The sequence below is a fragment of the Oncorhynchus clarkii genome, chromosome 31 (genome assembly GCF_045791955.1).
Source record: "Oncorhynchus clarkii lewisi isolate Uvic-CL-2024 chromosome 31, UVic_Ocla_1.0, whole genome shotgun sequence".
Classification (NCBI taxonomy): domain Eukaryota; kingdom Metazoa; phylum Chordata; class Actinopteri; order Salmoniformes; family Salmonidae; genus Oncorhynchus; species Oncorhynchus clarkii.
In genome coordinates, this window is record NC_092177.1 from 13,341,682 (window position 1) to 13,363,836 (window position 22,155).

General features: G+C 45.8%; 1 protein-coding gene across 1 annotated transcript; it reads right to left on the minus strand.

Annotated features, from left to right (window-relative positions):
- Positions 1 to 2,669: 2,669 nt before the first annotated feature.
- On the minus strand, positions 2,670 to 8,584 carry LOC139390965 (gamma-aminobutyric acid type A receptor subunit pi). The gene is made up of 9 exons (XM_071138396.1): positions 8,529 to 8,584; positions 8,225 to 8,340; positions 7,805 to 7,872; positions 7,497 to 7,714; positions 5,045 to 5,127; positions 4,454 to 4,591; positions 3,961 to 4,113; positions 3,342 to 3,535; positions 2,670 to 3,132 (listed from the first exon to the last, which is right to left on the minus strand). Exons 1-9 carry the CDS (start codon positions 8,582 to 8,584, stop codon positions 2,806 to 2,808), a joined length of 1,353 nt encoding a protein of 450 aa, XP_070994497.1. The 3' UTR covers positions 2,670 to 2,805.
- Between the last annotated feature and the right edge of the window lie 13,571 nt (positions 8,585 to 22,155).

A 22,155-nucleotide genomic window follows, 5' to 3' on the forward strand; every position in this document is an offset into this window, starting at 1 on the left:
TTCAGACCCTTTGCTATGAGATAAGAAATTGAGCTCAGGTGCATCTTGTTTCCATTGATCATCCTTGAGATGTTTGTACAACTTGATTGGAGTCCACCTGTGGAAAATTCAATTGATTGGACATGACTTGGAAAGGCACACACCTGTCTATATAAGGTCCCACAGTTGACAGTGCCTGTCAGAGCAAAAACCAAGCCATGAGAAGGAATTGTCCATAGAGCTCTGAGACATAATGCTTATGTTGAGGCAAAGATCTGGGGAAGGGTACCAACACTTTTCGGCAGCATTGAAGGTCCCTAAGAACACAGTGGCCTCCATCATTCTTAAATGGAAGAAGTTTGGATCCACCAAGACTTTTTCTAGAAATGGGAGGTGACCAAGAACCCAATGGTCACTCTGACAGAGCTCCAGAGTTCTGCTGTGGAGATGGGAGAACCTTCCAGAAGGACAAAGATCTCTGCAGCACTCCACCAATCAGGTGGCCAGACGGAAGCCACTCCACAGTAAAAAGCACATGACAGCCTGCTTGGAGTTTGCCAAAATGCACCTAAAGACTCTCAGACCATGAGAAACAAGATTCTCTGTTCTTATGAAACCAAGTTTGAACTATTTGGCTTGAATGCCAAGCGTCATGTCTGGAGGAAACCTAGCACCATCCCTATGGTGAAGCATGGTGGTGGCAGCATCATGCTGTGGGATGGTTTTCAGCGGCAGGGACTGGGAGACTAGTCAGGATCGAGGGAAAGATGAACAGAGCAAAGTCCAGAGAGATACTTGATGAAAACCTGCTCCAGAGCGCTCAGGACCTCAGACTGTCTCGAAGGTTCACCTTCCAACAGGACAACAACCCTAAGCACAGAGCCAAGACAATGCAGGAGTGGTTTCAGGACAAGTCTCTGAATGTCCTTGAGCGGCCCAGCCAGAGCCCGGACTTTATAACCTGATCGAACATCTCTGGAGAGACCTGAAAATAGCTGTGCAGCGATGCTCCCCATCCAACCTGACAGAGCTTGAGAGGATCTGCAGAGAAGGATGGGAGAAACTCCCCAAATACTTGTGTGCCAAGCTTGTAGCGTCATACCTAAGATGACTCGAGGCTGTAATCTTTGCCAAAGGTGTTTCAACAACGTACTGAGTGAAGGGTCTGAATTCTCATGTACATTTGATATTTCAGTTTTTTATTTTTTATACATTTGCTAATATTCCGAAAAATCTGTTTTTGCTTTGTCATTATGGGATATTGTGTGTAGATTGATGAGAAGAAAAATTAACTATTTCATCCATTTTAGAATAAGGCTGTAATGTAACAAAATGTGTAATATGTCAAGGGATCTGAATACTTTCTGAATTAACTATACATGGAACCCAAAGGGGTTTTACCAGGAACCAAAAAGGTTCTACCTTAAACCAATAAGGGTTCTTCAATGGGTCCTCCTATGTAGACAACTTAAGAACCCTTTAAAGTTCTAGCTAGCACCTTTTTTTCTAAGAGTGTAGTGCACCATTTTTGACAGGGGTCCTTCTCTATAGGTGTTGGTCAAAGTAGTGCCCTACATAGGAAAAAGGGGGCCATTTTGGACACAGTCCCTATATAGCGCAGTACTGGGGTTTGGTCAAATGTAGTGCACCTCATAGGAAATAGGGGGCCATTTTGGACGCAATATATAGTGCACTACTGGGCTTTGGTCAAAAGTAGTGCACCTCATAGGAAATACGGGGCCATTCGGATCAGATCAGATGAAGAGATGTGAACTATTCAGATCAGATGATGAGAAGTGAACTATTCAGATCAGATGATGAGATGTGAACTATTCAGATCAGATGAGATGTGAACTATTCAGATCAGATGATGAGATGTGAACTATTCAGATCAGATGAAGAGATGTATGCTATTCAGATCAGAGATGTGTACTACTCAGATCGGATCAGATTAAGAGATGCGTGCTACTCAGATCGGATCAGATTAAGAGATGTGTACTACTCAGATCGGATCAGATTAAGAGATGCGTGCTACTCAGATCAGATCAAGAGATGCGTGCTATTCAGATCAGATGAAGAGATGTGTGCTACTCAGATCGGATCAGATCAAGAGATGCGTGCTACTCAGATCAGATCAAGAGATGCGTGCTACTCAGATCAGATCAGAGATGTGTACTGCTCAGATCAGATGAAGAGATGTGTGCTACTCAGATCAGATCAGAGATGTGTACTGCTCAGATCAGATGAAGAGATGTGTGCTACTCAGATCAGATCAGAGGTGTGTACTGCTCAGATCATATGAAGAGATGTGTGCTACCCAGATCAGATCAGAGATGTGTGCTGCTCAGATCATATCAGATGATTTGATGTGTGCTACTCAGATCAGATGAAGAGATGTGTACTACTCAAATCAGATCAGATGATGGGATGTGTGCTACTCAGATCAGATGAAGAGATGTGTGCTACTCAGATCAGATCAGATGATGGGATGTGTGCTACTCAGATCAGATGAAGAGATGTGTGCTACTCAGATCAGATGAAGAGATGTGTACTACTCAGATCAGATCAGATGATGGGATGTGTGCTATTCAGATCAGATGAAGAGATGTGTGCTACCCAGATCAGAGATGTGTACTGGTCAGATCATATCAGATGATTTGATGTGTGCTACTCAGATCAGATGAAGAGATGTGTGCAACTCAGATCAGATCAGATGATGGGATGTGTGCTACTCAGATCAGATGAAGAGATGTGTGCTACTCAGATCAGATCAGATGATGGGATGTGTGCTACTCAGGTCAGATGAAGAGATGTGTGCTACTCAGATCAGATGAAGAGATAGTAGAGCCAGTAGAAGACATTAACCGCCAGGAAGGTGAGGGGGAACATGGTGCGAGCATGGCGGTCGATGTTGTGAGGGTTCTCTACGTTAAACACAGACAACGCACGCCGCGCCGTGTTCTTAAACGACGTCAGGCCACACCCCTTCTCCGGCTTCTTCTCTGTAGCCTCGGCCTCGCTGACACTCGTCCCCGATTGGTCAACAAGATCCTTTTGGGTGGAGCCTAGCTCCAGGACCTGATTTGGTTGGCTGGAGCTGACCACGGGCATGGTACCGTTTCCGTTGGAGTCATCAAACTCCTGAAGGAGCTCCTGAGGAGAAGAGAGACATTTTGGGGGGGGGGGGGGGGGGGGGGGGTCTCATCTCAGAAATATGGTAGACAAGTACACATATAAACATACACACTCTGCATTGTTGGGGATGGACCCGTCACTGTTAGTCTGCACCTGTTGTTTACCAAGCTTGTGACAAATGGCATTTGATTTAATTTGACACACACACTTTTCTCTATTTGACCCACCCTGTGTATGTCTCCTACGGTTTGGTGCTGCACGGTACAGAAGTGGGCGCAGGCGTACTCCAGCAGCGCCCCAAAGATGAAGGTGAAACAGATGCCCAGGTACACGTCTATGGCCTTGATGAAACAGTTGGCGTTGGGGAGAGAGGTACGGGCACCCATCATGAGAGTAGTCATCGTCAGTACTGTGGTCACACCTGGAGAATCATTATAATGACAGTCATCGTCAGCACTGTGGTCACACCTGGAGAATCATTATAATGACAGTCATAGTCAGCACTGTGGTCACACCTGGAGAATCATTATAATGACAGTCATCGTCACACCTGTAGAATCATTATAATGACAGTCATCGTCAGCACTGTGGTCACACCTGGAGAATCATTATAATGACAGTCATCGTCAGCACTGTGGTCACACCTGGAGAATCATTATAATGACAGCCATCATCAGCACTGTGGTCACACCTGGAGAATCATTAGAATGACAGTCATCGTCAGTTGTAATACACCTAGATGTTTGGGTGGATGGATGAGGAATGGAACTTGCTTGTACTCTATACTCAAATGAATTAATGAATATGTAAGTGACAGGGTTAATACACACACGCAGTGTGACTGACCGATGCAGGTGCGTGCAGGGACAGATGATTGGCTGATCCAGAAGGAGACCCAGGAGAGCACCACCAACAGAGTAGAAGGGGCGTATGTCTCCAGGATAAAGAACAACACGTTCCTGCGCAGAGCAAAGTGGAGCACCAGCTTCGGGTACAGCCCTACATACATACAGTACATACAGTACATACATACATACATACATACATACATACATACATACAGTACATACATACATACATATACACACACACACACACACACACACACACACACACACACACACACACACACACCACACACACACACACACACACACACACACACACACACGCACACACACACACACACGCGAACAGGTTAGAAGCGGTTATCTGACTCTATAGTGTCGTATTTGGTGAGGTAGACCAGTAGACTGTAAGGTAAGTTATGTTTACTTGCGCGCACACACACACACACACACACACACACACACACACACACACACACACACACAGGTACCTGTCTCATAGACAGCCTCAGAAACAGATGTGTAGTAACTCTCAATACTGTACTGGGCAAGGCGCAGTGTGTCCAGACCCTTCACTGAGTCATTCCCTCTAGTCCAGTAGAATATTACATCCTGTAGGTTGTAGCCCCCTGGAAACACACACAATCACACACTTATCCTCCATGGACGTGTTTAACTATACTAGCTCCAGAAGTCTCCACAAGAATAGTAAACAAACAAACATTTGACTAACTGGTGACATTTTGTTAGTCCCCACGAGGTCAAAAGCAATTTTTCAGGGAGTGTAGGGTTAAATTTAACACTAAGGTTAGATTTAGTGTTCGAACTATGTTGAAGGTTAGGGTTAAGGTTAAGGTTAGGGTAAGAGTACAGGTTAGGGATAGGGAAAATAGGATTTTTGAATGGGACTGAATTGTGTGTCCCCACAAGGTTACCTGTACAAGACTGTGTCTATGTGTGTGTGTGTGTGTGTGTGTGTGTGTGCATGTGTGCGTGCGTGCGCGTGTGCATGTGTGTGCGTGTGTGTGTGTGTGCGTGCGTGTGTGTGTGTGTGCGTGCGTGTGTGTTTGTGGGCTACTCACAGCTCTCCAGCTGCAGGGTGCACACCTGTCTGTCCATTGGGTACTTGGTCAGGTCCATGTTGCAGGCGATGGTCGCTGTTATTCTGTGATGGGGGTGGAGAGAGAGAGAAATGGAGTGAGATATAGAGAGTGATATATGCAAAGGTGGTGTGTAGACAGCTGGGCTATGGACAACCTGTTGATAGACAGCTGGGCTGTGGACAACCTGTTGAAAGACAGCTGGGCTGTGGACAACCTGTTGATAGACAGCTGGTCTGTGGACAACCTGTTGATAGACAGCTGGTCTGTGGACAACCTGTTGATAGACAGCTGGGCTGTGGACAACCTGTTGATAGACAGCTGGTCTGTGGACAACCTGTTGATAGACAGCTGGTCTGTGGACAACCTGTTGATAGACAGCTGGTCTGTGGACAACCTGTTGATAGACAGCTGGTCTGTGGACAACCTGTTGATAGACAGCTGGTCTGTGGACAACCTGTTGATAGACAGCTGGGCTGTGGACAACCTGCTAATAGACAGCTGGGCTGTGGACAACCTGTTGATAGACAGCTGGGCTGTGGACAACCTGTTGATAGACAGCTGGGCTGTGGACAACCTGTTGATAGACAGCTGGGCCGTGGACAACCTGTTGATAGACAGCTGGGCTGTGGACAACCTGTTGATAGACAGCTGGGCTGTGGACAACCTGTTGATAGACAGCTGTACCGTCCGTGGCTCTGCTGTTTCAATAGAGTCCTCTGGTTACAAAGGGTCTGGGATGTAGTTAACTACTGTGGCACTGAGCCTGCACTCAGGGGGTGTGAAAGGGAGTATTATGATGACAGTGTTATACAACATCTCTCTTTTAACATAGCCTGCTCAGATCTTCTGTTCCAGCCTAATATTTCCCTGAATGTCTCAACGGGAGGGGTCTCCAGGGGCCAGAGGTGTTCAGAGTCCACAGCTTCACCACCACCTGCTCCACTCAGCCACTGTACCCAGGAGGCTCTTTCTTCCTCACATTCACCGGCTCCAACAGAACCTAGACCTAGCCAGCTGTCAATCACTCTGCTGCCTTCTTCTTCCTTAATGTAGATTTCCACCGACGGAAATACAGCTGTGTTCCTGAGTTAACCTCCTCTGAGACTGAGCTCCTCTCCCTCAACGTGACAGGTAACTGACCCAGACTTGTTTACTTTGTTTACTACAGACTGGTCGTAGTGCTGCTGATATTGGTGATGACCACTAGGGCCCTCTATCTGTTCTTCAACACCACCAGGGCCCTCTATCTGTACTTCAACATCACCAGGGCCCTCTATCTGTACTTCAACATCACCAGGGCCCTCTATCTGTACTTCAACATCACCAGGGCCCTCTATCTGTACTTCAACACCATTATACTCCTATTATACTGCTCACTTTATACACTTGCCCCCCCCCCCTTCCCTAATACATGTGTAAAATGTATAAGTCTATTGTACTGACATTTACTTTATGTTCATATTCTTATATTTGACTATTTATTGTTGTTGTTGCATCGTCTAGCATTTTGTTGGACAGTGTGTATCCCGTACATACCACTAATAACACTTGAAACTAGAAGATTTGAACTTTTACACCTTTTATCATCTGGCGGTTTTTAAACTGCTTTATCTATAAAAAATCTAATAAAAACAGCATTTTCATGAAGAACTCTCCTGTCTTTTCAAGAGGTTTGACTGACATGGTAAAGAAGTGGAACGTGATTAGTAAGTTATAAGACACAAGTGGTTCATTTAGCTTGATGTATTCATGACACATCCCAGTGGGATTTATCATAGTTTCATAACGCTCTATGACTACATTGACAAATGTTTATAAGGCAATTTAACACATAACACACATAATAACAACGATTTCATCTTAGTAACAGTAGTAAGCTGGTGCATGTCTGGTCAGTAGTAATAAAATAATGATTTCATCATAGTAACAGTGTTGGTAACGATTGGTCAGTAACGTGTATAGTAGACTAAAGCATTGTAAATGGTTCATGTTTGGTCAGTAGTAATATAATTAAGCAATAACACATGAGGGGGTGTGGTATATGGCCAATATACCACAGCTAAGGGCTGTTCTCAGGACACAGTACTTAGCCGTGATATATTGGCCATATACCACAAACCCCCAAAGTGCTTTATTGCGATTATAAACTGGTTACCAACGTAATTAGAGGAGTAAAAATAAATGTTTAGCCATACCCGTGGTATACGGTCTGATATACCACGGCTGTCAGCCAATCAGCATTCAGGGCTCGAACCACCCAGTTTATAATAATATAATAATACATGCCAGTAAGCTGACGCTTTTATCCAAGGCGAATCACAGTCAGGCATACATTTTTTAAGTACGGGTGGATTCCGACCCACAACCCTTGGCATTGCAAGCGCCATGCTCTAGCGACTGAGCCACAAGTATACAAGACACTAGTACGTACCGTAGAGCATAGAGAACGGTCCCGTTGCTGAAGATCCGTATGAGACGGTTCTCCACGGTGACGTCATGCAGGAAGGAGCGTTTGGAGTCTGGAATGAAGGTGTCTGGGATCCAGAGGAGGGAGACTAGTCGTCCATCCACACTCACACTCTCATTCCCTGGGAACACCAGTCGGGAGTCCCTCCAACGCTGACGCAGGAAGATAGTGGCTGTGTAGTCCTGAGGACCAGGTGAGTGATGTACACATTAAAACAGACATTCATGCAAGCAGACCCAAACACACACACACACACACAGGTTCAACATTACCATATTGATTTCTGAGATGGCATCAATGCTGGCGATATCCAGACTCATCCCAATCTCAACAGGGCCCTCTGGAGAGGGAGAGGAGAGAGATACTGTTATAGCACTTCATTAGTTTGTGTGTGTGTGTGTGTGTGTGTGTGTGTGTGTGTGTGTGTGTGTGTGTGTGTGTGTGTGTGTGTGTGTGTGTGTGTGTGTGTGTGTGTGTGTGTGTGTGTGTGTGTGTGTGTGTGTGTGTGTGAGAGAGCGAGAGAGAGTGTGTGTGTTAACTCTCGTCACCATTGAAGTAGGGTCAAATGTAGTGGTTATATCCCTTCATTAGTTTGTGAGTGAGTGAGTGAGTGAGAGAGAGAGAGAGAGAGAAAGTAGAAAGAGAGAGAGAGAGAGAGAGAGAGAGAGAGAGAGTGTGTTAACTCTCCTCACCATTGAAGTTGGGCCTCATGTAGCGGTTATATCCCTTCATTAGTTTCTGGATGGTGGGATGCAGCTGGGAGCCATTCGAGTCCTCCCAGTGGTGACTCTCAGGGAGCATACATCCACTGTAGGAGAGAGAGAGAAGAGGTGGAGGTGAGAAGAGAAGAAGAGAGGTGTGGAATATGAGCTAGCCACCTGTAAGGTCAGTAACTGTGACATTAATACCAATATGAGAACCACTGTGTATTCCTTCCTTATAATCTCTTGATTCTCCCTGACCCATGACCCTGACCCATGACCCCTAACTTCTCACCTCTGAGTTAGGACCATGCCCAGGGTCAGGAAGGTCAAAGGGTGGGTAGGTATCATGATCAGGCTGTCAAAGGTCACCAAAGGTCAGCAGCTGTGGACGGAGATAGAGATAACAGAGCTGAGGAAGTGAATAGAAATAGGAAGTGAATATGTCTACTGGTTTTCTTGCTAGATATACAAACAACATGTTGATTATTACTCAACTAGGGGCATATTTATTAGAGAAAAAATACTAAAATGACCATGTTTTATTGGGCAATGCTACCAGTTTCAGACCTGGTGTTGGTATAGCCCTGGTCCTTAAAGGAAAGGTTTTGCATGTTGTATTGATTTGTGCATTTCATGTTTTCATGTGTATCTGAGTTATTGGCATTCAAGCAGGTAGAAATCTGTCCAGTATGACGTAGCACTTTGATACAGTCTCTCTCACTACACTGGAAGTCAATAGGAATATGACTTTCAGATGTAAAAAGTCTGTAAAAAATCATACATGTCAGACAAAACTAAGGAGATGATTGTGGACTTCAGGAAACAGCAGAGGGAACACCCCCCTATCCACATCGATGGAACAGTAGTGGAGAGGGTAGCAAGTTTTAAGTTCCTCGGCATACACATCACAGACAAACTGAATTGGTCAACTCACACAGACAGCATCGTGAAGAAGGCGCAGCAGCGCCTCTTCAACCTCAGGAGGCTGAAGAAATTCGGCTTGTCACCAAAAGCACTCACAAACTTCTACAGATGCACAATCAAGAGCATCCTGGCGGGCTGTATCACCGCCTGGTATGGCAACTGCACCGCCCTCAACCGTAAGGCTCTCCAGAGGGTAGTGAGGTCTGCACAACGCATCACCGGGGGCAAACTACCTGCCCTCCAGGACACCTACACCACCCGATGTCACAGGAAGGCCATAAAGATCATCAAGGACATCAACCACCCGAGCCACTGCCTGTTCACCCCGCTATCATCCAGAAGGCGAGGTCAGTACAGGTGCATCAAAGCTGGGACCGAGAGACTGAAAAACAGCTTCTATCTCAAGGCCATCAGACTGTTAAACAGCCACCACTAACACTGAGTGGCTGCTGCCAACACACTGACACTGACTCAACTCCAGCCACTTTAATAATGGGAATTGATGGGAAATGATGTAAATATATCACTAGCCACTTTAAACAATGCTACCTTATATAATGTTACTTACCCTACATTATTCATCTCATATGCATACGTATATACTGTACTCTATATCATCGACTGTATCCTTATGTAATACATGTATCACTAGCCACTTTAAACTATGCCACTTTGTTTACATACTCATCTCATTTGTACATACTGTACTCGATACCATCTACTGTATCTTGCCTATGCTGCTCTGTACCATCACTCATTCATATATCCTTATGTACATATTCTTTATCCCCTTACACTGTGTACAAGACAGTAGTTTTGGAATTGTTAGTTAGATTACTTGTTATTACTGCATTGTCGGAACTAGAAGCACAAGCATTTCGCTACACTCGCATTAACATCTGCTAACCATGTGTATGTGACAAATAAAATGTGATTTGATTTGATTTGATTTGATTTGATTTCAATACTGGCTGATGTCATCATGACGGAGGTTGTCTTCTCGCCAATGAGACATTGATCATATTTTTTTACGATATTCCTACCTCAAGAAATGTTTTCTTTAACAGAGAGTCAAGCACATTTTTCTAATAGTCTGCCTGTTTAGTCCAGGGTGCCTTGCGTTGTGCCGTTGCCAGAAATAATATAGAAAGTTTACAGGAATCCAATGAATGAAGGAACGTATTAACGCCCCACCCAGTAGACTGTCGATCAATAGTGCTCACGTTGTCATGCTGCATCACGCGGTTGCTAAAATGTATATGTCGAGGAAATAGGACTATTTTCCTCGAAAATACGTTATGTCACGATTTCAAAGCTATAAGATATTTCAGATAGCAAGTTAATTGTCTCACATCTAGGAAAAGATTTTGACGAAATTGGTACTAATGTTTGTTTTTTGAGCTGGCGGCCCATAGACTTCCATTCAATTCAATTCAATTCAATTCAATTCAATTCAAGGGGCTTTATTGGCATGGGAAACCAAGGCAAGTGAAATGGATAAACAAAAGTCACTCTGGCTAAGCTCTAGAGATCCTCTGTGGAGATGGGAGAACCTTCCAGAAGGACAACCACCTCTGCAGCACTCTACCAATCAGGCCTTTATGGTAGGGTGGCCAAACGGAAGCCACTCTTCAGTAAAAAGCACATGACAGCCCACTTGGATTGTGCCAAAAGGCATCTAAAGATTCTCAGACCATGAGAAACAAGATTCTCTGGTCTAATGAAACCAAGATTGAACCCTTTAGCCTGAACGCCAAGCGTCACCTCTGAAGGCAACCTGGCACCATCCCTAAGGTGAAGCGTGGTGGTGGCAGCATCATGCTGTGGGGATGTTTTTCAGTGGCAGGGACTGGGTGACTAGTCAGGATCGAGGCAAAGATGAACAGAGCAAAGTACAAAGAGATCCTTGATGAAAACCTGCTCCAGAGCACTCCGGACCTCAGACTGGGGCAAATGTTCACCTTCCAACAGGACAACAACCCTAAATGCACAGCCAAGACAACGCAGCAGTGGATTCGGGACCAGTCTCTGAATGTACTTGAGTGGCCCAGCCAGGGCCCAGACTTGAACCCAATCCAACATCTCTGGAGAGACCTAAAAACAGCTGTGCAGCAACACTCCCCATCCAACCTGACAGAGCATGAGAGGATCTGCAGAGAAGAATGGGAGAAACTCCCCAAATACAGGTGTGCCAAGCTTGTAGCATCATACCCAAGAATAATTTATTCTGTAATCACTGGCAAAGGTGTGTCAAAAAAGTACTGAGTAAAGGGTCTGATAACTTATGTAAATGTGATTTTTCCACCCCCAAAAATTTAGCTAACATTTCAAAAAGCCTGTTTTTGCTTTGTCAATATGGGGTATTGTGATGTCATTATGGGGTATTGTGATGTCATTATGGGGTATTGTGATGTCAATATGGGGTATTGTGATGTCATTATGGGGTATTGTGATGTCATTATGGGGTATTGTGATGTCATTATGGGGTATTGTGCTGTCATTATGGGGTATTGTGATGTCATTTTGGGGTATTGTGATGTCATTATGGGGTATTGTGATGTCATTATGGGGTATTGTGATGTCATTATGGGGTATTGTGATGTCATTATGGGGTATTGTGATGTCAATATGGGGTATTGTGATGTCATTATGGGGTATTGTGCTGTCATTATGGGGTATTGTGATGTCATTATGGGGTATTGTGATGTCATTATGGGGTATTGTGCTGTCATTATGGGGTATTGTGATGTCATTATGGGGTATTGTGATGTCATTATGGGGTATTGTGATGTCAATATGGGGTATTGTGATGTCATTATGGGGTATTGTGCGTAGATTGACGAGGAAAAAATAAATTTGATCAATTTTAGAATAAGGCTGGAACGTAGCAAAATGTGGAAAAAGTCAAGGAGTCTGAATACTTTCCTAAGGCACTGTACAATATATAGGTTGTATTTACACTGGTGTTTGTTCTCCACTGGTTGCCCTTTTCTTGTGGCAACAGGTCACACATCTTGCTGCTGTGATGGCACATTTTGTTAATTCTTTCCAATGTGCAAAATAATTATATTTGTGTTGTTGTCCTGAGGATCTTTAGGGTCTGTTTGTGTTTGTGAACATAACCCCAGGACCAGCTATTTTAGGGGACTCTTCTCCAGGTTAATCTCTCTGTAGGTGATGGCTTTGTTAAGGAAGGTTTGGGAAGGTTTAAGGAAGGTTTGGGAAGGTTTAAGGAAGGTTTGGGAAGGTTTAAGGAAGGTTTCCTCTTAGGTGGTTGTTGATTGAAAACAGCTCTTTTCTGGATTTTGATTATTAGCTGATATCGGCCTAATTCTGCTTTACTTACATTATTCCTTGAAGGAGAACGCTCCTTGTCCCAGAATAGCCCAGAATGCACTGCACGGCCCATGATGTAGGTTGGGCAACGTTTCCCATCTCCTCAAAAGTATATCTACTGTTGCGAATGTCCAACTCCACTCTGTAAAGCGATCTGTAGGTTGAACATGGTGAGATTGTAGACTCCTAAATTAATATTGCAGTTTGTTTTGCGATTTTACAGCTAACTAGCTACTTTACATGCTGATAGTCTTTGGTATTACTGTGTGTAGCTTAATTTGCTAGCTGGCTACCCAGCCCATAGAGAGAGCATCGCATTCAGAATGTTATAGTCGACTTTAACTGCAACATATTTCCAAAACGATGTTGCTACCGACCTTATTATAGTGCCAAAATGAAACATTTTTGTCCATAAAAAATATTATTTTCACATATTAGTGTTATTTAACACTGTGAATTAAAAGAATGAGGTGTTTTGGGTGGATGTCACGATCGTCGTAATGATGAGACCAAGGCGCAGCGTGGATAGAGTTCCACATATTTTTTATGAACTGAAACTCACCAAAACAACAAACAACCAAACGAAACGTGAAGCTACTAGTGTGCACACAGGCACCTAACTGTAGACAAGATACCACACCAGAAAGTGGGAAAAAGGGCTGCCTAAATATGATCCCCAATCAGAGACAACGAGCTGTCTCTGATTGGGAACCATATCAGGCCAACATAGACATACAAAAACCCTAGACATACCATAACCTAGAGTACCCACCCTAGTCACACCCTGACCTAACCAATATATATAGAAAACAGGGATATCTAAGGTCAGGGCGTGAAGGATTTTTCCTTTAAGAGATGAAGGATTTTTGATATTTTGCCCTGGTGTAATGCTTAAACACCTGATATATCACACACACAAACATCCACGATCACACACGCACACACAAGGACCCACACACAGAGAGAGACATGCGAGCGAGCAACTGCACAGTACAATCCAAAAGTCATGCCCATTCTTCACCACCAGATGGCAGCATCAACCCAGCACAAGGGACAAGACTTCCTTTGTGGTATTACAGTGGAGGTCTCATTAGATGGTTATATACTGTATTAGTGTGATGTGTCACTGTCCCAGTCCTCTGAAATACCATAACATTTCGTAACACTTTATTTGGATATTCCATCTGTAGATGTTCTACAGACTATTTACTGACTATCAGTAACATTTCAACTAACTATCTACTAACCCTAGCCTCACCTTAATCCTTACCCTAACCCCAATGCTTACCCTAAATAAAACCTTAATCCTTATCCTAAACCTAACCTTTACCCTTACCCTAACTCTTATTCTAGACCTAACCATAACCTTAGCAAGCAGTTGCTTATCAACAAGTAGTTTGTTCATCAAAGTTAGTGGTGGCATCTAAACTACCTTGTAGAACCATTACACAGCTTCTAGAACCGTCTGGTACTGGTACCCCTGCACATCGTCTCGGTACTGGTACCCCTGCACATCGTCTCGGTACTGGTACCCCTGCACATCGTCTGGTACTGGTAACTCTGCACATCATCTGGTACTGGTACCCTGCACATCGTCTGGTACTGGTACCCTGCACATCGTCTGGTACTGGTACCCTGCACATAGTCTGGTACTGGTACCCTGCACATCGTCTGGTACTGGTAACCTGCACATCGTCTGGTACTGGTACCCTGCACATCGTCTGGTACTGGTACCCTGCACAAAGTCTGGTACTGGTACCTCTGCACATCGTCTGGTACTGGTACCCCTGCACATAGTCTGGTACTGGTACCCCTGCACATCGTCTGGTCCTGGGGTACCCTGCACATCGTCTGGTACTGGAACCTCTGCACATAGTCTGGTACTGGTACCCTGCACATCGTCTCGGGTACTGGTACCCTGCACATCGTCTGGTACTGGTACCCTGCACATCGTCTGGTACTTGTACCCTGCACATCGTCTGGTTCTGGTACCCTGCACATTGTCTGGTTCTGGTATCCCTGCACATCGTCTGGTACTGGTACCCTGCACATCGTCTCGGGTACTGGTACCCCTGCACATCATCTGGTACTGGTACCCTGCACATCATCTGGTACTTGTACCCTGCACATCGTCTGGTACTTGTACCCTGCACATCGTCTGGTACTGGTACCCTGCACATCGTCTGGTACTGGTACCCTACACATCATCTGGTTCTGGTACCCTGCACATAGTCTGGTACTGGTACCCTGCACATCGTCTGGTACTGGTACCCTACACATCATCTGGTACTGGTACCCTACCCATCATCTGGTACTGGTACCCTGCACATCGTCTGGTTCTGGTACCCTGCACATCGTCTGGTACTGGTACCCTACACATCATCTGGTACTGGTACCCTACACATCATCTGGTTCTGGTACCCTGCACATCGTCTGGTACTGGTACCCTCCACATCGTCTGGTACTGGTACCCTGCACATCGTCTGGTTCTGGTACCCCTGCACATCGTCTGGTACTGGTACCCTACACATCATCTGGTACTGGTACCCTACACATCATCTGGTACTGGTACCCTGCACATCGTCTGGTACTGGTACCCTACACATCGTATGGTCCTGGTACCCTACACATCGTCTGGTACTGGTACCCTGAAAATCGTCTGGTACTGGTACCCTGCACATCATCTGGTACTTGTACCCTGCACATCGTCTGGTACTTGTACCCTGCACATCGTCTGGTACTGGTACCCTGCACATCGTCTGGTACTGGTACCCTACACATCATCTGGTTCTGGTACCCTGCACATAGTCTGGTACTGGTACCCTGCACATCGTCTGGTACTGGTACCCTACACATCATCTGGTACTGGTACCCTACCCATCATCTGGTACTGGTACCCTGCACATCGTCTGGTTCTGGTACCCTGCACATCGTCTGGTACTGGTACCCTACACATCATCTGGTACTGGTACCCTACACATCATCTGGTTCTGGTACCCTGCACATCGTCTGGTACTGGTACCCTCCACATCGTCTGGTACTGGTACCCTGCACATCGTCTGGTTCTGGTACCCCTGCACATCGTCTGGTACTGGTACCCTACACATCATCTGGTACTGGTACCCTACACATCATCTGGTACTGGTACCCTGCACATCGTCTGGTACTGGTACCCTACACATCGTATGGTCCTGGTACCCTACACATCGTCTGGTACTGGTACCCTGAAAATCGTCTGGTACTGGTACCCTGCACATCGTCTGGTACTGGTACCCTGCACATCATCTGGTACTGGTACCCTGCACATCGTCTGGTACTGGTACCCTGCATATCGTCTGGTACTGGTACCCTGCACATCATCTGGTACTGGTACCCCTGCACATCGTCTGGTACTGGTACCCTGCACATCATCTGGTACTGGTACCCTGTGTACTGCATGTAGCCAGGTTATTTCTACGGTGTGTTTGTTCCTTGATATTATTACTCTATTATTTCTACATTTTTCTTTCTACATTGTTGTGAATGGCCATTAAGGAATAATTTCACTGTTAGTCTACACACATTGTGTCACGACTCCTACCGAAGGTGGCTCCCCTTCCTGTTCGGGTGGTGCTCGGCGGTCATCGTCACCGGCCTACTAGCTGCCACCGATCCCTTTTTCCCTTTTCTGTTGGTTTGGTCTGATTTGTTTCACCTGTTTCCTGTTTAGAATTTTAGTTTGGCTATTTAAGTCGGTAGGCTGCCTGCTCTTCATGTGTTTGGCTATTTAAGTCGGTAGGCCGCCTGCTCTTCATGCAGGCTTGTTTATTCCCACTTTATATGTTTGGTAGTGCGATCTTGGTTTGGTTCCTGTTTTGGGCATTTGTTTTGACGCTCAGTTTCGTTTTATATACGATTTTGCCTGGTGCTGAATAAAGAGCTATTCAGAACTTTCTGCCTCCTGCACCTGACTCCTCACCCACTACGCCTAATATTGTTACACATGGTTTACAAAGCATGTGACGAAAAACAGATTCAATTTCGATTCTCATCTTTCATCTCTCACTACTCAATCCTATCCCTAATTTTTCCACAGTCTGTCCCACAGCACCTAAGACCTCCCCCCGGCATTCCTCCTTTCTTTTTCTCATTCATCCATCCTCCATCCATCCATCCATCTCTCTCTTAACTCTCTCCATCTCTCTCTTTACTCTCTCCATCTCTCTCTCTCTCTCTTCACTCTCTCCATCTCGCTCTTCACTCTCTCCACTCTCTCCATCTCTCTCTTCACTCTCTCCATCTCTCTCTCTCCATCTCTCTCTCCATCTCTCTCTTCACTCTCTCCATCTCTCTCTAGCTCTCTCTCTCCATCTCTCTCTTTACTCTCTCCATTTCTCTCTCTCTTCATCTCTCTCTTTACTCTCTCCATCTCTCTCTCTCTCCATCTCTCTCTTTACTCTCTCCATCTCTCTCTCTCTCTTCACTCCACAGATGAACACTTTTCCCCATTATCTCTTTAATTGAACAGACAATCTCTCTCTTTCCCTATCTCTCTCTTTCTCTCCCTCTCAACACCTCTCTCTTTCCCTATCTCTCTCTTTCTCAACACTACTCTCGTTCCCTATCTCTCTCTCTTTCTCTCCCTCTCAACACCTCTCTCTTTCCCTATCTCTCTCTCTTTCTCTCCCTCTCAACACCTCTCTTTCCCTATCTCTCTCTCAACACCTCTCTTTTTCCCTATCTCTCTCTCTTTCTCAACACCTCTCTCTTTTGCGATCTCTCTCTTTCTCTCCCTCTCAACACCTCTCGCTTTCCCTCTCTCTCTCTTTCCCTCTCTCTCTCTTTCTCTCCCTCTCAACACCTCTCTCTTTCCCTTTCTCTCTCTCTTTCCCTATTTATCTCTGTTTCTCTCCCTCTCAACACCTCTCTCTTTCCCTATCTCGCTCTCTTTCTCTCCCTCTCAACACCTCTCTCTTTCCCTATCTCTCTCTCTTTCTCTCCCTCTCAACACCTCTCTTTCCCTATCTCTCTCTCTTTCCCTATCTCTCTCTTTCTCTCCCTCTCAACACCTCTCTCTTTTTCTATTTATCTCTGTTTTTCTCCCTCTCAGAACCCGCCTCCCGCCCACCCTCTCTTTCTTACCTTTCTTTTATTTGTCTTCTAAAACTCTTTGTTTGTGATTTTCTGTCTCACAAACTCAGGGCATTCCTTCACCACTTCTTTATCCAGTTCTTCCTCTCCTCTGCTGTCTCCTTCCTGTGCTCCTCTGGGTCCAGTGACAGTGATTGGTCCTTAAGCCTGCGTATTTATATGGATTAATCTCAATGTTTTCCACATAAGCCAATACATCACTGTCAGTCACAATGTATGCCTGTCTGGTGTGTGGGAATGAGTGTCTGTACGCTGTCTCTCTCTGTCACTGAAATCTCTTCTGCGCTTCTGCCCTTCTCTCCCCTCCCCTCTCAGTCTTTCACACCCTCCCCCCACCACCTTCCTTTCCCCTTCTTACGTTATCTTTCTTGCTCTCTCACTGTGTGTGTGTGTGTGTGTGTGTGTGTGTGGGGGGGGGGGGGGGGGGGGGGTGGTGACAGGTGTTTGCATGGGATGGAAAACCAGACAGAGCCAGAGGTGAGCTGAATAATTCGACACAGAAAGTTTCGCCTGGAGAGAGACTGAGGATCACACACAAACATTAAGACATTCAGACAACTTTGGCATCTATCTATCCATTCCATTGTGGTTCAGGTTTAATGCCCCAGGTGCATTCTGAACAATAGTAGAATTGCATTGTGGACGAGGTATCAGAATGTCTTACAAACACAGTGGTGCAATTTGAGGACATGTGGTGGCGAGTGATGTGGGTGCTGGAGATGTGGGTCTGGGTAGAGGTGATATTGAATTGGGTCTGGGTAAAGGTGATGTTGTATTGGGTCTGGGCAGAGGTGATGTTGTATTGGGTCTGGGTAGAGGTGATGTTGTGGTGGTCTGGGTAGAGGTGATGTTGTATTGGGTCTGGGTAGAGGTGATGTTGTATTGGGTCTGGGTAGAGGTGATGTTGTATTGGGTCTGGGTAGAGGTGATGTTGTGGTGGTCTGGGTAAAGGTGATGTTGTATTGGGTCTGGGTAGAGGTGATGTTGTGTTGGGTCTGGGTAGAGGTGATGTTGTATTGGGTCTGGGTAGAGGTGATATTGAATTGGGTCTGGGTAAAGGTGATGTTGTATTGGGTCTGGGCAGAGGTGATGTTGTATTGGGTCTGGGTAGAGGTGATGTTGTATTGGGTCTGGGTAGAGGTGATGTTGTGTTGGGTCTGGGTAGAGGTGATGTTGTATTGGGTCTGGGTAGAGGTGATATTGAATTGGGTCTGGGTAAAGGTGATGTTGTATTGGGTCTGGGCAGAGGTGATGTTGTATTGGGTCTGGGTAGAGGTGATGTTGTGGTGGTCTGGGTAGAGGTGATGTTGTATTGGGTCTGGGTAGAGGTGATGTTGTGGTGGTCTGGGTAGAGGTGATGTTGTATTGGGTCTGGGTAGAGGTGATGTTGTATTGGGTCTGGGTAGAGGTGATGTTGTGGTGGTTCTGGGTAGAAGTGATGTTGTATTGGGTCTGGGTAGAGGTGATGTTGTATTGGGTCTGGGTAGAGGTGATGTTGTGGTGGTCTGGGTAGAGGTGATGTTGTATTGGGTCTGAGTAGAGGTCATGTTGTGTTGGGTCTGGGTAGAGGTGATGTTGTATTGGGTCTGGGTAGAGGTGATGTTGTATTGGGTCTGGGTAGAGGTCATGTTGTGTTGGGTCTGGGTAGAGGTGATGTTGTATTGGGTCTGGGCAGAGGTGATGTTGTGGTGGGTCTGGGTAGAGGTGATGTTGTCGTGGGTCTGGGAAGAGGTGATGTTGTATTGGGTCTGGGCAGAGGTGATGTTGTGGTGGGTCTGGGTAGAGGTGATGTTGTGTTGGGTCTGGGTAGAGGTGATGTTGTGGTGGTTCTGGGAAGAGATGATGTTGTATTGGGTCTGGGTAGAGGTGATGTTGTACTGGGTCTGGGTAGAGGTGATGTTGTGTTGGGTCTGGGTAGAGGTGATGTTGTATTGGGTCTGGGTAGAGGTGATGTTGTATTGGGTCTGGGTAGAGGTGATGTTGTGTTGGGTCTGGGTAGAGGTGATGTTGTATTGGGTCTGGGCAGAGGTGATGTTGTATTGGGTCTGGGTAGAGGTGATGTTGTGTTGGGTCTGGGTAGACGTGATGTTGTGGTGGTTCTGGGAAGAGATGATGTTGTATTGGGTCTGGGTAGAGGTGATGTTGTACTGGGTCTGGGTAGAGGTGATGTTGTGTTGGGTCTGGGTAGAGGTGATGTTGTATTGGGTCTGGGTAGAGGTGATGTTGTATTGGGTCTGGGTAGAGGTGATGTTGTGTTGGGTCTGGGTAGAGGTGATGTTGTATTGGGTCTGGGTAGAGGTGATGTTGTATTGGGTCTGGGTAGAGGTGATGTTGTGTTGGGTCTGGGTAGAGGTGATGTTGTATTGGGTCTGGGCAGATATGATGTTGTATTGGGTCTGGGTAGAGGTGATGTTGTGTTGGGTCTGGGTAGAGGTGATGTTGTGGTGGGTCTGGGTAGAGGTGATGTTGTGTTGGGTCTGGGTAGAGGTGATGTTGTATTGGGTCTGGGTAAAGGTGATGTTGTATTGGGTCTGGGCAGAGGTGATGTTGTTGTGGGTCTGGGCAGAGGTGATGTTGTTGTGGGTCTGGGTAGAGGTGATGGTGTGGTGGTCTGAGCAGCGGTGATGTTGTGGTGGTCTGGGTAGAGGTGATGTTGTATTGGGTCTGGGCAGAGGTGATGTTGTTGTGGGTCTGGGTAGAGGTGATGGTGTGGTGGTCTGGGCAGCGGTGATGTTGTGGTGGTCTGGGTAGAGGTGATGTTGTATTGGGTCTGGGCAGAGGTGATGTTGTATTGGGTCTGGGTAGAGGTGATGGTGTGGTGGGTCTGGGCAGGGATGATTTAGTGTGTTTTGGGGAGCATTGACAGTGATGAGGGGTGGTCGTTTGACCGTGGGCACATATCGGATACAGGCAATGAGGCAGTGATCGCTGAGATCCTGATTGAAAACAGCGGAGGTGTATTTGGAGGTTAAGTTGGTCAGCATAATGTCTATGAGGGTGCCCATGTTTACGGATTTAGGGTTGTACCTGGTGGGTTCCTTGACGATTTGTGTGAGATTGAGGGCATCTAGCTTAGATTGTAGGACTGCCGGAGTGTTAAGCATATCCCAATTTAGGTCACCTAACAGAACGAACTCTGAAGCTAGATGGGGGGCGATCAATTCACAAATGGTCCAGGGCACAGCTGGGAGCGGAGGGGGGTCGATAGCAGGCGGCAACAGTGAGAGACTTATTTCTGGAGAGGTACATTTTTTTAATTAGATGTTCAAACTGTTTGGGTTTTGACCTGGAAAGTATGACAGAACTCTGCAGGCTATCTATACAGTAGATTGCAACTCCTCCCCCTTTGGCAGTTCTATCTTCACAGAAAATGTTGTAGTTGGGGATGGAAATCTCAGAACTGTTGGTGGCCTTCCTAAGCCAGGATTCAGACACGGCAAGGACATCAGGGTTGGCAGAGTGTGCTAAAACAGTGAGTAAAACAAACTTAGGGAGGAGGCTTCTGATGTTGACATGCATGAAACCAAGGCTTTTTCGATCACAGAAGTCAACAAATGAGGGTACCTGGGGACACACAGGGCCTGGGTTTACCTCCTTACACATCAGACCCCTTGACTTTTTCCATGTTGTTTTACATTACAGACGTATTCTAAAATGGAATAAATACATTTTTTCACTCATCAATATACACACAATATCCCATAATGTCAAAGCAAAAACAATCAGGCCAAAAAGTTCAATTTTGGTTTAATCAGACCAGAGAATCTTGTTTCTCATGGCCTGGGAGTCTTTAGGTGCCTTTAGGCAAACTCCAAGTGGGCTGGCATGTGCCTTTTACTGAGGAGTGGCTTCCGTCTGGCCACTACTATAAAGGCCTGATAGGTGGAGTGCTGCAGAGATGTCCAAAAACCTGTTTTCGCTTTGTCATGGGAGCGGAGGGGGGTCGATAGCAGGCGGCAACAGTGAGAGACTTATTTCTGGAGATGGAGGTGATGGATGGTAGAGATGGTAGAGATGGAGGGAGAGATGGCTGGAGAATATGAAAAGATGGAGGGGTGGATGTATGGAGTGATTGCTCGTGGTAATGAATAGATGGATGGATGGAGGGAGGGATGGATGGAGAGATGGATGGAGGAGATGGAGGGATGGATGGATTGATGAATCTCCCCCCACTGCAGGCTGAAATATAAATCAATAACCCCATGCTAGGCTGAAACATAGATCAATAACCCACAGCAGGCTGAAATATAGATCAATAACCCCACGCTAGGCTGAAATATAGATCAATAACCCCACGCTAGGCTGAAACATAGATCAATAACCCACGCTAGGCTGAAATATAGATCAATAACCCCACGCTAGGCTGAAACATAGATCAATAACCCCACGCTAGGCTGAAATATAGATCAATAACCCCACAGCAGGCTGAAACATAGATCAATAACCCCACAGCAGGCTGAAATATAGATCAATAACCCCACGCTAGGCTGAAATATAGATCAATAACCCCACGCTAGGCTGAAATATAG

Coding starts and splice junctions, on each gene's coding strand:
- LOC139390965 (XM_071138396.1), bottom strand. CDS start 8,584: ATGATACCTACCCACCCTTTGACCTTCCTGACCCTGGGCATGGTCCTA. Junction 5,128..7,496: donor ACCGTTCTCTATGCTCTACG/GTACGTACTAGT, acceptor CCCCCATCACAG/AATAACAGCGACCATCGCCT. Junction 4,592..5,044: donor CACCCTGCAGCTGGAGAGCT/GTGAGTAGCCCA, acceptor GTGTGTTTCCAG/GGGGCTACAACCTACAGGAT.